Consider the following 21,661-nt stretch of genomic DNA (forward strand, 5'->3'; position numbering starts at 1 on the left):
ATAATATAGATTATATCAGGATTTTCTCCATATCATATTTTCAAATCATATTAGAAAGTAATAAAACTTACGTCCTGTTGAAGTTCTTATCGAGAGAAGTACAAAACTCAAGTTGGATTGAAATTCGGACGGTCGGATCTTGCAGTAAATCAACTTTTAGAATCAAGAACTTAAAGTTTTCTCCAGGAGCTTCTCGTTCTTTTCCTCTTGCCAACTGAAGGAAATGAAATGGATTGATATATATACCATGCATGGCCAAGGCTAGGTGGCTCTCTCTTCATGCTGCACGTCTCGCGCATATGCGCGATCTCCTCCGGCGCATATGCGCGAGACACTCTGTCTCGGCATTCTTCATTTCCTCAGCTCGCGCATATGCCCGTCCTCTCTTCGCGCATATGCGCGAGGTTCTCTGCCATGCTCGCGCATCCTGTTGCATCCTGTCGTGTATATGCGCGAGGTTCTCTGCCTGCCTCGCTCATATGCGCCCTGCTTGGTCGCGCATATGCACCCTGCTTGGTCGCGCATATGCGCGAGGGGTTCAGTCCTCGCACATAACAATGTCTTCTCTCTCTTCCCCGGTCTGTTCGTTTCCGTCTATAATCACATCAATTCATAATCAATAATCGCAGATTAACAGAATAAAAATCTCGGGCATTACAAATATATATATATATATATAGCAGTGATACCCTGCTCACCCTTTAATGAGCGATCATGGGCTCCAACTGCCAACTGTAATTTTTTTTTCTTTTTAAATTTTTTTTTTTAAAAAAAGATGAGACTCATTACACACTTATATTTAGTAAAAGAATTGGGTTGCTTTTTCGACCCACGCCCAAAACTTGGGTCTACCCAAAGCTTGGGTAGACCCAAGTTACATTGGTCGACCGGTTGACCCAAGCTTGGGTAGACCAATGTTTTCTGCTCTACCAGTTTTTAACACACGCTGTTTTTTGATCGACCCATTGGGTAGACCCAAGTTTTTTAGTAGACCAAAACATTGATCGACCCAAGCTTGGGTAGACCACTGTTTTTTGGTCGATCATTTTTTAACCTACGCTCTGTTTTTTGGTCGACCCAAACAAACCCAATTCCTTTCTGAAATATGAACGTGTAATGTGTATCATCTTTTTTAAAAAAATTATGAAAAAGAAAAATTACAGCTGGCAGCTGGCACCCATGATCGCTCATTAAAGGGTGAGCAGGATATCACTGCTCATATATATATATATATATATATATATATTATTGAGTTGAATTGTTTTTTGGCCAAATTATCCTCATTTTCAATTTATTGTCTTAAATTGGTTTTAATTTGTGTTTTATTTATTTTTATGTTAAATTTGTATTTAATTGTTTAATTTATTGTGTTTATTTTTTTGATTATTATTTGTTTTGAATTTGATTTATTGCTTAATTTTTTATATTATTATTAATTTTAATTTATATTGTATTTAATTTATTTTTATAATATTACCTTTAAAATGGTGATTTATTTATGATTTGTGCATTGTCCAAATTATCTCGGTTTTAATTTATTGTATTAAATTGGTGTTTAATTTGTGTTTGATTTATTATGTGTGTTAAATTTGTGTTTAAGCATTTAATTTATTGTCAATGAGAACTCGCTAACTATCTATGTTGTACGTGTTATTTAAGGTGGTGCCGACAAGAATCTGATATAGTGTTCGCGTGCAATTGGAATATAAGCACTCCGATAAAAAAATAACTAAAATTACAAAAAAAAAAAAAATTAGCAAAATTTTCAAAAAACTGAAAGATAAGAAGCTAAAACTCGATTTTATTAACATGATAGACCGAAATCATAGAGACAAATATAGAGGACGGAATTCTTGTGTCATAAATTGCCAAAGCATATTTTATATAGATAATGTATGTGTGTGTGCCCGTGTGTTAAATCGAGCACTATCATCTGTTGGCTTCGGATATCTAGTTTTTAATCTCCAACCTCTTGTGAAAAACATGTTAATAAAAATAGTAAAATTCTTGCACGTTCGCTTGATTTTGTGAGATTTATGATATTTTGAATATATCATAAAAATCTCACGTACCAAGTGATCAGTTATTAAATTTCTTTTCTTGGTGGCTGGATGTGAAAATATTAAGGCCAAAACTTGTGTGAGACGGTCTCACGGGTCATATTTTGTGAGACAGATCTCTTATTTGGGTCATCCATGAAAAAATATTACTTTTATGCTAAGAATATTACTTTTTTAATGTGTATATCGGTAGGGTTGGTCCGTCGCACAGATAAAGATTCGTTAGACCGTCTCACAAGAGATCTACTCAAATATTAATCGGAGAAACTTAAGCCATTGCATTATGAGGCGGTTCTATAATTAAAAAAAATTTCGATAATTAACGTAATCGATGTTTTATTAAGATCATAAATTGAAACAAACAACTACAAATGACATGATCAAATATGACATGTCTCGATAGAATAAACCCTAGAAAGACATGAAACAGAGAAAAAATATGGCATTCAATTCTCTTCAGACATATGAATAAACCCTAACATCCATGCAGACACACGCACGTAATTAAGTACATATATAATAATAGCATATATTTTGCTGGAAACTTGATCATATTTGCTGCACAACGGCCAAACAATTATCAACTTCTTTGGCCAAGTACCCTGCGATTTTGCTTAGCGGGAAGTCGGCACCGAACTCGTTTAGCGCGTCCTCGCAGTCACTGTTATAAGCCGCACTCAAGTGTGCTAAAAGGGTGCCCTTGTCATTCTCATCAAGAGCTTTTATGCTTTCTTCGAGATCCGAAACAATGGTGTCGAAATCTTCGACGCAGGTGGACATAATCGATTCTCGGCTAACCGGCAGCAGGTTGGATACGGCCGGTTTCAACTGAGGAGCCATGGACTGGAGCCGTTTAGCCACGGTGAGAGCTGCCTTCATGGCGTTAGCGGAGGCATCATGCCAGTTTTTCGCACCGTTCACCATTTTTGTGCAGAGTTGAGGGTGGCTGGATGTGCGGCAGAATGCGTTTACTTCAAGGAGTCTGCGAGCCTCAGCGGAGGGAGTCTGGGTGACACAGAGGAGGAGAAGAGCCGCCCCGGCTAGGAAGAGATGCTTGATCTGAGCCATTTGAATTGTTTTTGTTTTCCACTCTTGCTCTGTCTCTCTTTTCTTCTCTTTGTGTTTTTTGTATAAAGGGAAAAAAAGAGAAAAGAATGAATTTTTGACAAATTCTTGGTTTATATATGGAGGTGGAGTTTAAGGATGAGCGGTTTTTCTTGTTTCTTGCAGATTTTTGTGGTGTGACACCAGATAAAAGAAGGGCTTCCCCTTGGTCATAGAGAAATTAGAGGATATCTTTGGGGAGATTCTAAGCAAGTTTTTATTTTTGTCTAAGAGTTATAAATTTGGGACAATTTTCATTTTTAGTCCTATAATTTGCACTTTATATAATTTTGATCTTGTTAACTTAACAATGAATTTATATTTTTATTCATGTAACTCACTTTTTTTTATAATGTTAACGGTGAACTTGCATTTTTAGTTATTTAACTGCTTGCATATTATTATTTTTTCATTTTTCATCCGTTGCATTTTTAGTAATGCAACTTGCATGTTTTATTTTTATTTTTTTGTTATTTTTTATAGAGTCTGTTATGTTTTCTTCTAAATAATATTTTTTTTTGAAAAAATTACAATACATATGCATGTTTCCTTTAAAAAATTAATGTCAGCATACACATCCACCACATAAGCAATTTTCGGCAGACATGACGAACTCCGGTAAAAAAACGAATACTATGAAGAAAAGAAAACATGCAAGTTACAAAACTAAAATGTAAATTCACCATTAACATAACCAAAAATGAAAAAAAAAAAAAAACATTGATGTTATGGGACTAAAAATGTAAGTTCATCATTAATATGACCAAAAATGAAAAAAAAAACATGCAATACTAAAAATGCAAATTCATTATTAACATACCAAAAGTGCAAAAACAAATACAAATTATATAACCAAAAATATAATATTCTCTTGAATTTGATTTAAAGAAAAATAATTTGCATACAAATAGTAATAAAAAAAGAAAAAAAAAAGAAAAAAGATTTGTCTTTAACGTGTTTAAATTTCGCTCTAGAGAATAGGAATGTTGATTAATAACTTGTTGAAAGTGGTTATTATGCTAAACTTATTAGCAAGCATCAAATTGTGCTAAATATACATATTTACAATAAAATTATCGTTTTTATTAATGTTTTCACAGCAAATATATTATCAACTTAGAGTAGGTTTTTTGTGAGACGATCTCACGAATATTTATCTGTGAGACGGATCAATCCTACCAATATTCACAATAAAAAATAATAATCTTAGCATAAAAAGTAATATTTTTCATGGATGACCCAAGTAAGATATCCGTCTCACAAAATATGAACCATGAACCGTCTTACACAAGTTTTTGTCATCTACCCTAACACTTGTTGATCATCTTATTTTGAAATAGGTTGCAAAGTGAAAATGTCTTTATTTGATTTTATTACCAACTCAATTGCTTCCCTACATATGCATGCACACAAAATCGAGAATTAACTTCCACAAAAAAATTCTGTAATTCGGTCGACCACATCGATATTAATGTACTAATATACAACACACATAAATATTAATTATACTACCGGACCAGCTTTTGCTAGCCATTAATTATCTAACTTTAGCAGCAATTTCTCCGCAAGGAACCCGCTTCACATGCGAAGAAATCAAATATTTTCACTTCCCACCTGTTGAAAAGGAAATTAGTCAATGAGACTCGGCGATAGTGTAAATTTTTTTTAGCTAGCCTTTTGAATTCCCTTTGTAGCCGATTAAAGGTCACTTCTCCAAGATTATAAGCATCCCGTTCAGCAGTGCGAACCTGGAAAAGTTAAACTTCCCGGATAGAGATTTCTAGTTTGCTATCCAAACATGGAGATCTCTAACAGTGAATATGAATCCAACCCGAAGAAATTTGCATTTCCAGTGGATTCTGAGTGGTGATACCTCATAAGGATTCGGGTCATGGATGACCCGAGATATTAATTGGATAGCCCAGATCAGAGCCAATATGCCGGGTACTTTCCTCACTAGCCGGACATTTTTCCTCTTCACGGGTAATCAATAGCCCGGGCCCTCATACAAACACCCAGATACCTTACCACCCGGGCCACCTCGAGAATTGCACCACACTCGAGTGTGATTGATACAAGCTGTCTAATCTGTCAGAGCAACATGGGTTTGGAGTGTTATAAAAGTAATCAGAAGCTATAGTATGGGCAGCCGACTTGCCATACTTAGTAGGTGACACCGGAAACGAGGTATCTATCCCATTTTCTACTATAAATAGCAGGTATTAATGACATTTACAGATTCTGAAATCTTTGAACTCTCAAGCAGTTACATATATTCTCCTATATATTCGCTTGTGTTAATCTTCAATCCTGCTGACTTAAGCATCGGAGTGGCTACGCCGGACACTCCTCCGGCGCCCATTCACGAGTTACTTTCTTGTTTGCAGGTGTTAGCGAAGCCATTATCTCCACTCAAATTCCTAAACACTAAATTATTGATTTGATCCGGTGGAGCCCCTTACCCGGCTCATCCATTTCACTAAGATCACATCATTGGCGCCGTCTGTGGGAAATTGAGACTAAGGCGTTGATATGGTTCCAATGAGAAGAACTAATCAAGATACTTCCCGGGCTCTTGGAGATGGAGCTGGTGCGCATACTTCGGGACAAGACGGTGCTCCCCCCACGGGACCTAATCTTGTTACTGTATCCCTGAAAGAGCTGGCCAAGCTTATAGATGAGGCAGTGAAAAAAGCCATGGCCCAGAGAGATCCCTCTCATCATGATACCATTCCAGGGAGGGAGAAGGATCGAGGAAGGAGGGAGGAGGAGGAAGTGAGAGAGGAGGACAGGGAATCTAGTGCTGGGTCAAAATCCCCAAATGTGGCGGAAGAGTTGTTAGAGTTAAGGCAGAAAATGAAGGTCTTGGAAGGACAGTTGAAAAGCTGGGTTACTTCTCGGACAATTGCCAAAGAATGCCCGTTTGCTGAAATCATTGTCCGGGAACCTCTTTCCGCGAACTTCAAATCTGCCAAAGTGAAAGATTACGATGGCAATGCAGACCCCGAGGAGCACCTGGCCAGGTTTGAAAATATGGCCGTGTTACACTGTTACACTGATCGAATCAAGTGTAAGGTGTTCCTGACAACGTTGGTGGATTCTGCTCAAAGATGGTTCGAGGGGTTGGCTCCTCAAAGTATTCATTCCTTCAAAGACTTCCAGAAGGTGTTCTCACACCATTTTAGCAGCAGCAAGAAATACAAGAAGACTGAATTTAGTCTTTTTGAAGTCAAGCAAAGCCCGAAAGATAGTTTGAGGGCTTATATAAGGAGATTTAATAGAGTGGCTCTGGATGTTTCCACCTGTGCCACTGAGACAAAGACAACTGCTTTCACTCAAGGTTTGAAGGAGGGTGAGTTCTTTCGATCATTGACCAAGAAGGTGCCCGGGGATTTTGAGGACTTATTGTCCCGGACAGAAAAGTACATCAACATGGAGGAAGCCCAGAAGCAGAAAAGAGAAGCGGGAAAGAAAGAAAGGGGAGACCGGGTGGTAAAGCCCGAGGAGAGAGGTCCGAGGAAGATCAGTCAGGGGCATTTTTCACATCACGTGCCCTTGAAGATTATTAGGGATAGAGATGTTCAGGAGTGTAGTAGAGATCTGGCTCCGGGTTATCAACTCACCCGGCCTGAAAAGAAAGGATTATGTACTCTTCATGGGGTCTGTTACCATAATACCGGGGAGTGCAAAACTATGAAGAGAGACTATGTCCCGCCCTCTGCCCAGGGACATAGCCAATCCAACAAGAGGCCGAGAGGGCCGCCTTGGACTTCTCGGCCCTCTCGGCCTCTTGTTAATTCAAGAAATGTCCCGAGGAGTGACCCCGGTAAGAGGAGAAATCAGGAGACAGAGAGGAAGAAAGCCTCGCCCCCCGCGGCGAGGTTAATAAAGATGATATCGGAAGGCTCTACTGATGGAGACTCCAACCGGGCAAGGAAATCAAGAAGTAGGAGGGATTGCATGGAAGTGGAAGGAATATGAGAGTGAGGCGGTGATCAGTTTCGGCTCTGAAGATTTAAAGGGGGTAAATCTACCCCCATAATGAGGCCCTGGTTATCCAAGCACGGGTGGTCAATTATGGTATTCTGAAAGTCTTCGTCGACTCGGGCAGTTGCGTGAATGTTATTTTTAAGGAAGCCTTGGTACAGATGGATTTAAAAGGGTTTCATCTGGAGACCCTGGAGACTGCATTTTTTGGCTTTGCGGGCCATGTGGTTTATCCGAAAGGGGAAATTGTCTTGCAATTAACTTTGGGCTCTCGGGATCTCAAGAAAACAGTGATGACCACTTTCACTGTGGTGGATTCCCCATCATCATATAACATCATTCTGGGAGGCCCGCCATGAACGAGCTGAGGGCCGTGGCATCCACTTACCATCAAAAGATCAAGTTTCCAGTGGGTAGCCAGGTGGGTGAAGTCTGGGGAGATCAACTCTCCTCCCAGAAATGCTATGTGGAGGCAGTCCGGGTAGATCAAAGTAAAGCCAGGAAAGAGGGGAAGAGGGCAAGAGTTGATGAAGTAGGGGGGAGAGTAGTTGAGAAGAGAGAAGTGCATTTTGTAGCAGAAGAAGAGCATGAGGTTGTGGAGATCGGACCATGCCGGCAGATCCGGGTGTCTCGGGACCTCAACTCATCCACCCGGGTCAGTTTACTTAACTGTTTAAAAAATAATATTCATGTTTTTGCCTGGTCCCAGCAGGAGTTGGCAGGGATCTCACCCCTGATATCCGAGTATCATTTGAACATTCTCCCGGGATCTCATCCGGTGAAGCAGAAGAAAAGGCACTTTGGTTTGGAGAAGGACAAAGTTATTGATGTGCAGGTGAGAGAGTTGTTGCAGGCCGGTCACATTCGGGAAATCCAATTTCCTACATGGCTCTCGAATGTGGTGTTGGTACCCAAGTCCACCGGGAACTGGAGAATGTGCGTGGACTTTCGGGATCTCAATAAAGCTTGCCCCAAGGACTACTATCCATTGCCCCGGATTGATCAATTGGTGGACTCCACCTCGGGGTATGAGCTGTTGAGTTTCATGGACGCTTACCAAGGATACCATCAAATCCCTTGGCCAAAAATGATCAATATAAGGCCAGTTTCATCACCTCGGGAGGTACGTTTTGTTACGTTGTAATGCCTTTTGGGTTGAAGAATGTCGTGGCCACCTACCAGCGTCTTATGAACAAAGTCTTTGAGAAGCAGCTGGGCAGGAATGTGGAAGTATATGTGGATAATATTCTGGGCTAGTCTAAAGAGGTTGCGAACTTCATTACTGATTTGGAAGAAATTTTTGTCACTATGATGCATTATGGAATCAAGCTTAACCCTGTCAAATGTATCTTTGGCGTGAAGAGTGGCAAGTTTTTGGGTTTCATATTGACAGATCGGGGAATTGAGTTGAATCAGGAAAAAGTCAAGTCTGTATTGTGCATGTTATCTCCCCGATCTGTCAAAGAAGTGCAGAAACTGACCGGGAGGATTGCTTCTCTTTCTCGATTTATATCCCGATCAGCACACAGAAGTTACCCTTTATTTCAAGTCCTAAGGAAGGCCCAACAATTTGGGTGGGATGAAAGGTGTGAGCAGGCCTTCCAGGATTTTAAGATTCATCTTACAGAGCTTCCTGTATTGGTAAAGCCGGAGCCCGGGGAGAAATTGTTTGTATACTTATCTACTACAGAGTATGCTGTCAGCTCGGTACTATAAAGGAAGAAGGCTTTGATCAGAGGCATGTCTACTATGTCAGTCATACTCTGAGAGGCCCCGAGCTTCGGTACCATGAAGTAGAGAAGGTAGCTATGGCTTTGGTTATTACTGCCCGGAAGCTGCGGCCTTACTTTCTGTCGCACCAATCATTGTTCTTACTAATAGTCCAATGGGGAGGATTATGACTCATACAAAGTATCCGGGCGAATGATCAAATGGGTAGTAGAGTTGGGCGAGTATGATATTGAATACAAACCCCGGGTGGCCATCAAAGCACAGGCCTTGTCAGATTTTCTATCCGAGATGGTTCAGCCCGATGAAGAGGAAGTATGGAGAGTTTTTGTGGATGGAGCATCTAGCCTTGCTGGATGTGGAATAGGGTGGTGATAATATCTCCCCTTGGAGAAAAGATTAAGCTGTCCCTGAGAATTGATTCTCAGATAACTAATAATGAGACTGAATATGAGGCTGTCTTTGCCAGCATCAGAGCTGCCCGGGAAATTGGAGCTTCCCGGATCATTTTATACTCTTATTCACAATTGATTACACATCAGATAAAGGGTGTTTATGAGGCTAAAGATGATAGAATGCTCAAATATCTACAGCTCATCAAAGCCCAGTCAGAAGTCTTCGTAGATTGGAGTATTGAACAAATACCTCGGGAAGAAAATAGTGAAGCAGATGCTTTGGCAAAAATGGTTGCTTCTCCATCAGAAACCAATACCCGGGAAGTGCTACATGTTTCCCAACTAGTCCTCTCCGCAGAAGAAGAAGCATCGCCGATACCTGAGGACTCTTGGATGGCACCCCTGATCAACTTCATTATAAATAATGAATTACATGAAGACAAAGCCCGAGCTCAAAAAATCAAGAGACAAGCTCCCAGTTTTGTTCTCTTAAATAATGTCTTATACAGGAGATCATTTCAGGGGCCCTTATTGAAATACTTATCTGAGAGAGAAGTGGATTATGTCCTCCGAGAGATTCATGAAGGGTGTTGTGCTGAGCATCTCGGAGGAATATCTTTGGCCCGGAAGATGATGCTTGCTGGATTCTGGTGGCCAATTATTAGCCAAGACTCTGCTCGAGTGGTCCGGGCTTGTGAGGGTTTTCAACATCACTCAAATTTTCAGCATAGCCCGGCCACTCCTATGAAGCCTATTTGGGCATCTTGCCCCTTTGACCAGTGGGGTATGGACATTGTAGGTCCCTTCCCAACAGCTCGGGCTCAGAAGAAATTCTTGCTGGTGGCTGTGGATTATTTTTCCAAGTGGGTAGAAGCCGAGCCTTTGCCCAAAATCATTGAAAAAGAAGTTTTATAGTTTTTATGGAAAAACATAATGTGCCGATTTGGAGTACCCATGAGACTGATTTCAGATAATGGAAGACAGTTCCAGGGAAGGAAGATTACATCTTGGTGCCGGGAAATGAAGATTACTCAGTCTTTCACCTCTGTTTCCTACCTTCAGGCTAATGGCCAGACAGAAGTGGTAAATAGAATTATTATACAAGCATTGAAAACCAGGTTGCAAGGCAAAGGAAAAGACTGGGTGGAAGAATTACCCAGTGTTCTCTGGGCATACAGAACTACTCCTCGAGCACCCACTCAAGAAACTCCATTTAACTTGGTATATGGCTCTAAAGCAGTCCTGCCAGTTGTAATTGGGCAAATTTCTTCCCGGGTAGAATCTTACCCGGACAACAATGATCAAAGCCGGGCCATGGAGTTAGACTTGGTAGAAGAAAGTAGAGATCTAGTGTTGATTCGAATGGAAGCATACCAGGGGCCGGGTTATGAAATCGTATAACAAGAAAATCTGGATCCGAGACTTCCAAGTAGGGGATCTGGTTATGAAGAAAGTTAATCCAGCAGGAGATGTGGGGAAGCTGGAATCTCGGTGGAAAGGACCTTACAAAATCAACCCGAGGGTCAGCTCGGGATCCTTTTATCTAGAAGATGCCCAAGGAACATTCTCTCAAAAGGCCTTGGAATGTATTTAATTTAAAGAAGTATTATGCTTGACAGATGTAATTATTTGATGGAAGATATAATGAAAAATCTATTTTCTCAGAGAAAAGTGTTGTGTATGTTTCTTATATCTCAGCCAGGGAGATACAAAGCCCCGGTTATTCAAAAAGCCCAGGGCACTACACCCTGGCTCGGGGCACTACACCTCGACATGTCCAAATCCCGAGATATGCTCCCTTGCCCGATTTTCCCATTTTGGTTATGCGCACCAAGGTTTTATATCCAGGTTTAAGGTTGCTTGCATCTTGGTCACTTACTGAGTATGAGGCATGTTATTCATTACGAAGATCAAGATCTCGGGTATTTATTCAAAGTTACCGGTTAGTTAGAAACACTTAGAAAATTTTATGATTATTTTCATACGGTCAATTATATTATCCGGGTCTTTGAAGATTTTTCAGTATGTTATTATAAGAAGAGTTGAAGAAAACTAGATTTTCATTAAAAAGCCCAAAGGCTGAGAATTACAAAGGAAAACTACATAAAAAAGGGAAAAAGTACAAAACTTATTCTAAGTCCATCTGCCCGGACCCTGGCTGTTCTTCTTCTTCAGAGTCCTCCGCCTCCTCCTCACCCTCCCTGGGAAGTGATGCAACAGCCTGTCTGAAGTCAGGGAAGTTTGCCCTATCCTTGGGCAGAAGCCCGGCCTCTTCAAATTGCTTCCGGAATTTGTTAAAACCCAACTTGAAGAGAGGATAGGCCCATTCTTCGACTGCCGCTTTGAATTCGGGGGATGAGAGGAAGGATGTTTTGAATTGTTCCTTATTTTGTTCAGACTCAGCCAGGGCCTTCTCAGCATTCTTGGCCCGGTTCATTTGTTCTTCTATGCCCACCAACAACTGATTTGTTGTTGCCCTTAAGGGCCTCTTCCCTGAGGAGTCCTTCATTAATGGCATCCCGGGCCTTGGCCAGATCTGCCTGGGCCGACTCCACAAAAGCCCAGAGGGTGGCCACCTCTTCTTCACGAGCAGTCTTAGCCCGGGCAAGCTCGACCTGGAGTTGTTCATGAAGCTCTTGAAGAGCCCGGGATTGGTTATTCTTTTTGGTAGCCACCGTAGCCACCTCCTCGAACGCCGAGACCATCATTTGAGCGGCCTGTGCAAAGGAAGTTAAAAAAAAAAGAAGATAAAAGGAGACTCACGGATAATAGAAGGTTTGAACCTTCAAGAAATCGGGTAGCCGGCATGGAGCTCTTCAAATGAGCCTCCTCAGCAGGAATGAGCATCTGCTTAAGGAGTTGAACTCCGATCGGAATAGCTCTCGCCGTAAAAATACTAGGGCTGTTCAGTCAGCAGGAGCTCTTGGATAGGCTCTTGGTTGGATTGCTGGCCGGGAGGGTTATGTGATTGACTTGCCCGAGATGAACCCTGACCTCCTTCACTCTCAACCAGGATTAGCTCAGGGCTTGAGGTAGCCTTTCGTTTCCTTTGGTGGAGAGGAATGTGATCTTCGGAATCCTGGGACTCCACCCGGGAAGCCTGCTTCTCCGAGGGGGATTCTGCCCGAGATGATTCTTTTGTCCGAGACGCTTCTCCCTCGGCCTGTTTTTTCTTCTCAGCCGCAGCTTTCCGGGCAACCAGCTTCTTCTCTTTTGCCGTCCTCTCAGCCTCCCACTTCTTAAGGAAGGCTTCCTGCATCTTGTTTGCATAAGAAGTAGGGATGGCAACTTTCCCCACGGGTTTGGGGCCCCGCGGGGAAAACCCGAAACGGGGATGGGGATCCCCGATTTTTTCGGGTTTGGGTTCGGGGATGGGGATTTTTTTAAATCCCCGATGTATTTCGGTGCGGGTATGAGTGGAGGAGGAGTATTTTTTTCCCTCCACCAAATCTTGGCTTCGAGTATAAAAGTCCTCGAATTTGTATGCTTTGTGGAGGGTAGGTTGTGGAGGCAAAGAAGGAAGGAAGCCAGTAAGACAAGGGAGGGGGCCCGGGAGTTGATAAAGAAAAATCGTTCTTTCCATCCCTTCTGATATGAAGGAATATCATCAAGGAACCAGACATTCAATCGGGTCAGTCAGGGAGAAAGCATTATCCCCGAGTCTGCAAGAGAAGAAGTAGTGGAGGATGAGAGGGTTGATGACAAGATTGTTCATCTTGAAAAGGACATAAGCCAAGGCCATAATCCTGAAGGAATTGGGGTGGAGTTGGTTAACAGGTACACCAAAAAACTTGACGACCTCAATGTTGAAAAGAGGGATAGGGAACCTGAGACCATTCCTAACTTGGTCCTAGAAGAAAGTTGTGTACCTGAGAGGAGGGTTATCGGCCTTATCAGAAGGACCGGGTATCAAGATGGAGAAGGTGGAAGGAATGGAGCCCAGGACCCGAATTTCCTCATCCGCCCCCGAGCGCAAAGTGCTGCTCATTGAGGAGAACCAAGGAATTCCCGGGGTCTCAGTGGTAGGAGGGCTCGAAGCCCGGGCTTTGCCTTTACCCTTGCTCTTTTGCAGAGCCCGAGAGTGGCTAGAAGAAGAAAGCTTTGAGAAAGATGGTTTGGTTTGATGGGCTGAGGGTTTTTTGAAAACTTGGGTGGGAATTCGACGACGAGGGGGAAATAGGGGTGAATCGGAGCGAAGTGCGGTGGACTCGTCTCCAGGCGAGCCTCGCGCATTCGCTCCTGAACTAGAAGAAGTAGAATCAGACATTGTTAATGAAAGAGGAAAACTTACGAGTTTGGAGAAGGAAAGCGGTGGAGTATCTCCGGAGGTGGATGATTTTGCGCGACGGAGCTTTGAGGAGAAAATTTGCAAGGGCTTGGCCGAAGTTTTAAATGTTAAAGATTTTTGAAAAATTGGTTAAGTACTATATATAAGGAGAGGGAATCAATCTCCACCGTTGATCTAGATCAGATCGGACGATCAAGATGAGTCTAGGAAATTGTGCAGGCAGGTGAAAGGACGCGTACGAATATCGAGGAGACAGGCTCATTATTATCTCGGAATATGAAACGATTTTTCGACGGTTTAAATGCTAAAGCATGCGTCATAATGACACCCCTCTGATTGTCCGAGAATATTAAACGACAAAAATATTCAAAGTCCGGGAGATATAAGGCCTCGGCACAATATTCAAAGTCCGGGAGATATGAGGTCCCGGCACATATTCAAAGTCGGGGAGATCTGAGGCCCCGGCACGATATTCAAAGACTGGGAGACTTAAGGTCCCGACATCTTATCCTAAGCCCGGGTGATATCAGATCCTGATATCTCGTCCCATCTCTGGAATATTTGAAGCCCCCGATGCTCTTACACACTCTAAATTATTTTTCTATAAAAGCACAAGTATGACTGATTGGGACAGCGAGTATTACTCTAGCCCGACTATTTTAAGGATGGGTGGTGATACCCCCCATAAGGATCATGGTCATGGATGATCCGGGTTATTAATTGGATAGCCCAGATCGGAGCCAATATGCCGGGTACTTTCCTCACTAGCAGGACATTTCTCCTCTTCTCGGTTAATCAATAGCCCGGGCCCTCATACAAACACCCGGGTACTTTATCACCCGGGCCACCTCGAGAATTGCACCACACTCGAGTATGATTGATACAGGCTGTCTAATATGTCATAGCAACTTGGGTTTGGAGTGTTCTAAAAGTCATCAGAAGCTATAGTATGGGTAGCCGACTTGCCATACTTAGTAGGTGGCACTGGAAACGAGGTATCTACCACACTTTCTACTATAAATAGCAGGTATTAATGGCATTTACAGATTCTGAAATCTTTGAACTCTCAAGAAATTATGTATATTCTCCCATATATTCATTTTTGTTCATCTTCAACCTGCTGACTTAAGTATCGGAGTGGCTACGCCGGACACTCCTCCGGCGTCCATTCACGAGTTACTTTCTTGTTTGCAGGTGTTAGCGAAGCCATTATCTCCACTCAAATTCATAAACACTAAATTATTGATTTGATCTGGTAGAATCCCTTACCCGGCTCATCCATTTCACTAAGATCACATCACTGAGCACAAATCCTCAGAATTCAGGCTATTTTCAGTGGCAGCGCGTCACATGAGAGAGTTCCATCTTTCTTGGGTGTCTTTCTTCGCCTGTTTTGTTTCCGCCTTCACGGCCACTGATATTGGAAACGCGAGAATTGCTGCCGTTTCAGGTGCGGTTTTTGCCCGAATCGCCATGGGAACAGCATGCGACTTATTCGGGCCACGCCTCGCCTCTGCCACTCTAACTGTCATCACTGCACCAGCAGTTTACTGTACTTCCATAAACCAGTTCTCCGGTCTCGTTCCTGCTGGTTCGCTTCTTCACCGGTTTCTCTCTCGTGACTTTTGTTTCAACTCAGTTCTGGATGAGCCCTTTGTTCTCCACAAAGGTGGTCGGTACTGCAAACAGAGTGGCTGGGGAAATCCTGGCGATGGCGCAACACAGCTTATAATGCATTTAGTATTCGATCTCATACACAATATCGGCTCAACCAAATTTACGGCTTGGAGGATCGCTTTCTTCATCCCTGCCTTGTTTCAAACATTATCAGCGTACGGTATCTTTTTTCTTGGACAAGATTTACCGGATGGAAAGTACTCCTAGCTTCCGAAATCAGGAGACAAGCATAAAGACGACTTTTCGAAGGTTTTTATCACGCCATTACGAATTACAGAGGATGGATCTTGGCACTTATGGATACTGTTTCGGGGTTGAACTTACAATAGACAACATCATTGCATAGTACTTTTATGATAGATTTGTTGGGTAATTACGCGGAAATGATCGTGACCATGATGATAACATAGTATCGAAAATTCGGAATAAAATAATTAATAAGAACACAAAGACAACCAATATAGACTACGTTCACGGAGCTACTGCTGATCTTTTTATAACAGAAAAATATTACAACAATTGTATACAACAATATACTAAATATCTCACACTCTCAACCCGAGTATAATATAGAAAATTAATTTTTCCAACTCACACAAGAATAACACTCAATTTTTTTCTTCTCACTTGAGTTGTTCTCTTGAACTTGAGATGCTTAAAAACCTGGGATTGGATGCCTAGCAAGTGAGAAAATGAGCTCTATATATAACAAACTCTTCAAATATAAAAGTCAGATGTAAATTCAAACTTTGCTAGCCACCATTTAGACGGTAGTGCGGACATTCGTGTTGGACGACAATGTGAACATGGGCACAATTTTCTTGCCTATAATTGTAGTCAAAAAACACATGTCCAAATCTTAACAAGATTCGATATGTGAATATCGAATCTTCACACAGCTGGAATTATAGCTGCGAGTTTCTGATTAGCAAATCTTTTATCCAAGCCAGGAGGAGGGATGCTGTCGGATCTCATGGCGAATAAATTTGGAAGGCGAGGAAGGATGTGGACTATGTGGATTGTGCAGACATCGGGAGGAATATTCTGTATTCTTTTGGGAGATCTTTGGGGTTATTAGTCGCGATAATGCTTATATTTTCCGTGTTTGTTCAAGCCGCTTGTGGGCTTACATTCGGGTTCTTCCTTTCGTTTCAAGAAGGTATGTTTTCCCTTTAATTCTTTTTATACTCAACTGCATTTTGATTTTTTTTTTCTTCGTTTTTTGAACATATCCTATTGAAGTAAAAATAATCTTACCAGGTCTCTAGGCATCGTATCTGGAATGATTGGTGGCGGGGGAAACGTAGGAGCTGTTCTTACTCAAGTTATATTCTTCGAGGATCACGATACTATACCGAAAAAGGATTAGAACTCACGGGGGTGATGATGATATGCTGCACTTTGGTGATCATGTTAATATACTTCCTTCAATGGGGTGGAAAGTTCTGGGGGCCGTCTTCTGAAGGCATAACGGAAGAATATTACTACACATCTGGAAGAGAAACGGGCTTTCACAAGGCTAGCATGAAATTTTTAGAAAACAACATACGTGAAGAGGTAAATGGGTGGACTCAGCTACAACACCAAATACATACGTCTGAATTCATTGCTTTTAGTCTTTATGTTTCAGTATAGAAAGTTGTTGAATTTATGCTTGCTTTTGTTGCATTTGATCTTCTGTTTTTACTTGCATATTTGGCGAGGTGTGAAAAAATATGATTTCTTTCATTTTTTCGTTCTTCGAATTTCGATTGTATCCCAGCTAGGTTCTCCGGGTTTTTCACCTTTCAATTGTAAGACAGTTACATACGCCGTTGATTTTGTGAACGTAGTTCCTCCTGAAGTACAATGTTCAGATTGTAAAGAGTTTAAGAACAATGGTGATTTGAAAATTGAAAGTCTATTCTAACATATCAACTTATTATTTTTATTGGGTTTTTCATTTTGAATTATATTTAGATAAAAAAATATATTTGATACAAATTGTCGTTGCTAATTTGAGAGAATTGTCGTTATGTTATAATCACGCAGATTGAAAATTTTGATATAAATAAGTGAATATATATGATTTATTGTCATGATATATTTTTATCTATCGTGTTTTGATATATTCAAGTTGATAAATACTCATAAACAAGATGTTATTCAAACGATTTTAAACATTATCTAAATATCGTGATTATGTTTTTCGTTGTCAGTCACTCACGTGTATGCACATGAACATCTTTAGTATGATCCAAGTATATCATCTTGAAGTCAACTTCTTAAGAAGCGGACAATATGGGGTTTTTTAACCGTTTACCGCACATTTTTAAATATTTTTATAAAATAAAGTAAAAAAAATATAGATGACGTGACTTGACTATCTTTTTTTTAAAAAAAATAAGTCACACCATCTCAGATGGCGTGATTTGCGTAATAATTTTTTTTTTAAAGTAAGTCACGCCTATTCAACAGAGGCGTGACTTGCTTTTACTTTTTTTTTTAAAAAAAATAATATACTTGTGAGTTTTAGTTATTTAAGAGTTGCTCGCCGTCTATAAATTTTTTTAAAGTAACTGACTTACTTTTACCTTAAAAAAAAACAAAATACACTTGTGAGCTTTGATTATTTCAGAGTTGCACGCGACCTCAACACATGTATTAAAAGCTGCAACAACATAGCTTTAATAATTTCGAATTCATTATAATATTATAAATTTTCTTCTATAAATTGAATACTTGATTCTCTCATTTCATTCACTCTTCTCATATTTTTCATCGGTAAGTTCTCGTAAATGTTTGAATTTATTTTTTCATTTTTTGCAGATTTTTATTAATTTGTTTTTTTTTTTTTTTTTTTTTGCTTTTGCAGGTTCATTTTAGTTCCAACTTACACTAAGGTATGTATGTTAACATAAATTATTATTTTAAATATTAAATTTATAAATGAAATTATTATTTATGTTAGAATAATTTTGTAGTATTATTTAATTTTTTTTTTCAATTTTAATAATTATGTGATTTTTTAATCATTACTAATTTTTGTAAAGAAGTGACTTCCCTTATTATTTTTTTGATAATTTGCACATTTCCATTAATAATTTGCATTATTGTAAAAAAAAATAGCATTATTGTTAAAAAAAAAAAAAAAGGAAGTCCGCCTTATTATTTTTTTCAAATAACTAACAATTTGTAAAAAAAAAAAAAAAAAAAAAAAGGGAAATCAAGTTTACCAAGTAGGCGTGACTTTCTTTATTTAGTTGAATTAATTTGCACACTTCCATTAATAAAAAAAACGTTTAAAAAAGTCACACTTCCCTTATTTATTTTTTGTGATAAAAAAACGTTAAAAAAATAGAATTTAAATTTTAAAAAAATTAATTTGTATCGTCGATCGATACATTGTGGTCAAAGGCTGCAAATTTATTTATTGATAATTGGATTGATACATATGGTCAAAGGCTACAAATGTATTTATTGATAATTGGAAGGTAATGTAAAGCTGTAAAGTCATTTGCTTTATATGTTTTGGAAGTATCCGTCTACTTTGCCTATATAGTACGAATAGTTTTGTTCTAAGTTTTTCTCATTTTCATCTCGAGTAATTTCTCTTAATTTTTTTATGTAATTTGTTTATTGGATTGACTCAAATTTTGAGTTAATTTTAATTTTTTTTGCAGGTAAATTTTGATTCAACCGTAATTTAAGGTATGTATATTAATATAATTATTTATGTTAAATATTAAATTTATAGGAAAAATTATTATTATGTTAAAATATAATTAATATGTTATGCTGATTTAATTTTTTTGCAAATTTAATTATTATTAATTTTTATAAAGATATTTATTAATGTTATTTGTTTAAAAAATGTTTAAAATTTAAGCTTAAAATTTTTTTAAAAGGAAGTCACGCCAATTAATTGGGCTTGACTTCCTTCAATTTCTTTAAAAAAATATATAAAAGCAACTCACGCCAATTAATTGGACGTGATTTATTTAAATTTTTTTTAAAAAAAAATTTTAAAGCAAGTCACAGCAATTAATTGGGCGTGACTTGCTTTATTTATAAAAAAAATTTAACAAATCACGCCAATTAATTGGGCGTGACTTGCTTAATTTAAAAAAAAAATTAAAGCAAGTCACGCCAATTTGTTGGGCGTGACTTGCTTAATTAAAAAAAATTTTAAAGCAAGTCACGCCAATTAATTGATCGTGATTTGCTTATTTTTTTTTAAGAAAAAACAAGTCACGCCAATTGAATAGGCGTGACTTGATTACTTTTTTAAAAAAAAAAAATAATTTGTGATATTATTGAAGAATCATATTACGGTAAAGAACGACTTGCAGTTTTATTAATTATTGACATATGTTTGTTTGAATTTTTTTTAAAATTTTACAAAAAAATGTTAAAAAAATTTTAATTGTAATTCGTGTGTTAGAGTGATATGATTTTTTTAATTGTTTTTTAAAAAATAGATTATTTTTAATTATTGATATATGTTTGATTATAAATTTTTTTAACATAAAGAATTATTTTTTAAAAAAATACGTTATTCCCTAATTATGAATCACGATAATGTTACATATTTATTTTGTTGGTTATTGTTAATTTTTATAATATTTTTATAATCATATGTTAGGATAAAACTAATTTTAAATATAATATGTTTTGTATTTATATTTTTGTGAACTTGTTTTTCTTAAAAAACCGTGACTTTTGTTATTTTTTTAAAAAATTTAATAAAAAAATTAAATTCTTAAATATTTTAATAAAATACATTTTCTAATCGTTATTATTAACTATACGAATGTTAGATTCAATTAATTGTTTAAGATAGATTCGAAAATTTAAATATGTGTGTGTATTTAAATTTTTATTAAAATAACTTCGTATTTTCAAAACTCGTAGATTGTAAAAATATTATTTTTAGTGCAATTATTAATTTTTACTCGTAGTTAATGTTTTATTTTATATTTCTTTTGATAATTGATATTGTATTTGTTTTTTTTATACAACATTGTGATAGATAATAATAATAATAATAATAATAATAATAATAATATATTATTCTTATTATTGATTATAAGATGTCGTCACATGTTGGACCTGTTGATCCTACTGTTCTTTATCAGCTTCAAACACATATATCTAATTTTATTACGCCTAACAACTTGGATAACACCCTAAGAGTGCGTCAATCAGATAATTTAATTTGGGAATTGTGGAAAAGTGGTATACTACACCATCGAGTCCGATCATGTCTAAACGAAATGGGATTTTACGGCATCCTCTTATGTGGTGATTATGTTTATGATAATCATTTGATAACAGCTCTTGTGGAACGATGGCACCGAGAAACTCATACTTTCCACCTGCGAGTTGGCGAGGCTACAATCACGCTACAAGATGTTGCGTTAATTTGGGGGCTAAATGTTGATGGTGATCTTATCATCGGGACTGATGTATCTTGCAAGTTTACTGTATGGCAGGTTTATTGTTATGATTGGTTAGGTTTTATGCCACTTCAGGCAGACTTCAGATCCAATAGTTTAAAGTTGACTACTTTGTACTTACACTGTACACAAATAGTAATTGATGAAAATAGTACAGCCATAGAAGTGGCACAATACTCCCGATGTGTTGCGATGTTGGTTATCGGTGGTTGTATGTTACCTGATTCTGAAGGTTGTGCGGTCAAACTGTTGTACTTGCATTTTCTGCAAGATATGCATAAGGTTAGTAGTTATAGTTGGGCAAGTGCTGTACTTGCATATTTATATCACGAATTGTGTTCCGCCTCTGGGTCAGGAAAACAAGAAATCGCAGGTCCTTTATACATATTGTAGGTATATTTATTACAATTTTTATTTCAATATATACTCCTTTTTATACACATTTATTAAACTCGGTTGTTTTGTAGATTTGGGCATGGTCAAGAATGATTCCTCTATGTCCTGACCGCTTAGGATACAACCTCATCGCTCGACCTGAAAATGAAAACAACGGTGATAATATTCTTCCAATTCCACCATACGGAGCAAGGTAATAAATGCAACATATGATATAAAATTGATAACGTCATCTTTATTTTATAGTATTACGAATTTAATGTGAATACAGATGGAAAAATGTATTCACGTGGACACATACACCTATACATTCTGTGCGAATCATTCGTGATGTACTTGACAAGATAGGAGATTGTCAGGTGTTTACATTACATAAAATATAAATTTCGTATATTTCATATATTATCGCTTGGGTACATGATTCGTTTTTTTATTATTTATAGTTCAAATGGCTTGTTTACGACCTCGAAGCTGTGGATGTTTTGTCATTGCCCTTAGAATGTCTCACTCTCTGGCGAAGTGTATGCCCATTGATATGTTTTTACATTGCGGAGATGCATCGCCCAAATCGAGTTCTTCGGCAATTCG

At 38.5% G+C, this 21,661-nt stretch overlaps 1 protein-coding gene, 1 long non-coding RNA gene and 1 pseudogene across 2 annotated transcripts; 2 read left to right on the plus strand and 1 right to left on the minus strand.

The window, feature by feature from the left end:
• Nucleotides 1-2,609: 2,609 nt before the first annotated feature.
• LOC142523705 (uncharacterized) lies at nt 2,610-3,128 on the minus strand. Its single transcript, XM_075627437.1, has one exon. The coding sequence runs from the start codon at nt 3,126-3,128 to the stop codon at nt 2,610-2,612; it is 519 nt and encodes a 172-aa protein (XP_075483552.1).
• A 9,480-nt stretch (nt 3,129-12,608) lies between these two features.
• Nucleotides 12,609-17,036, plus strand: LOC142523706 (high affinity nitrate transporter 2.5-like; annotated as a pseudogene).
• Nucleotides 17,037-18,901: 1,865 nt separating this feature from the next.
• LOC142525044 (uncharacterized) lies at nt 18,902-21,576 on the plus strand. Its single transcript, XR_012815009.1, has 5 exons — nt 18,902-18,929; nt 20,312-21,070; nt 21,145-21,266; nt 21,345-21,432; nt 21,517-21,576. It is a non-coding gene; the product is annotated as an uncharacterized LOC142525044 (long non-coding RNA).
• Nucleotides 21,577-21,661: the final 85 nt, after the last annotated feature.

This window comes from Primulina tabacum, chromosome 14, assembly GCF_025594145.1.
Source record: "Primulina tabacum isolate GXHZ01 chromosome 14, ASM2559414v2, whole genome shotgun sequence".
Taxonomy (NCBI): Eukaryota; Viridiplantae; Streptophyta; class Magnoliopsida; order Lamiales; family Gesneriaceae; genus Primulina; species Primulina tabacum.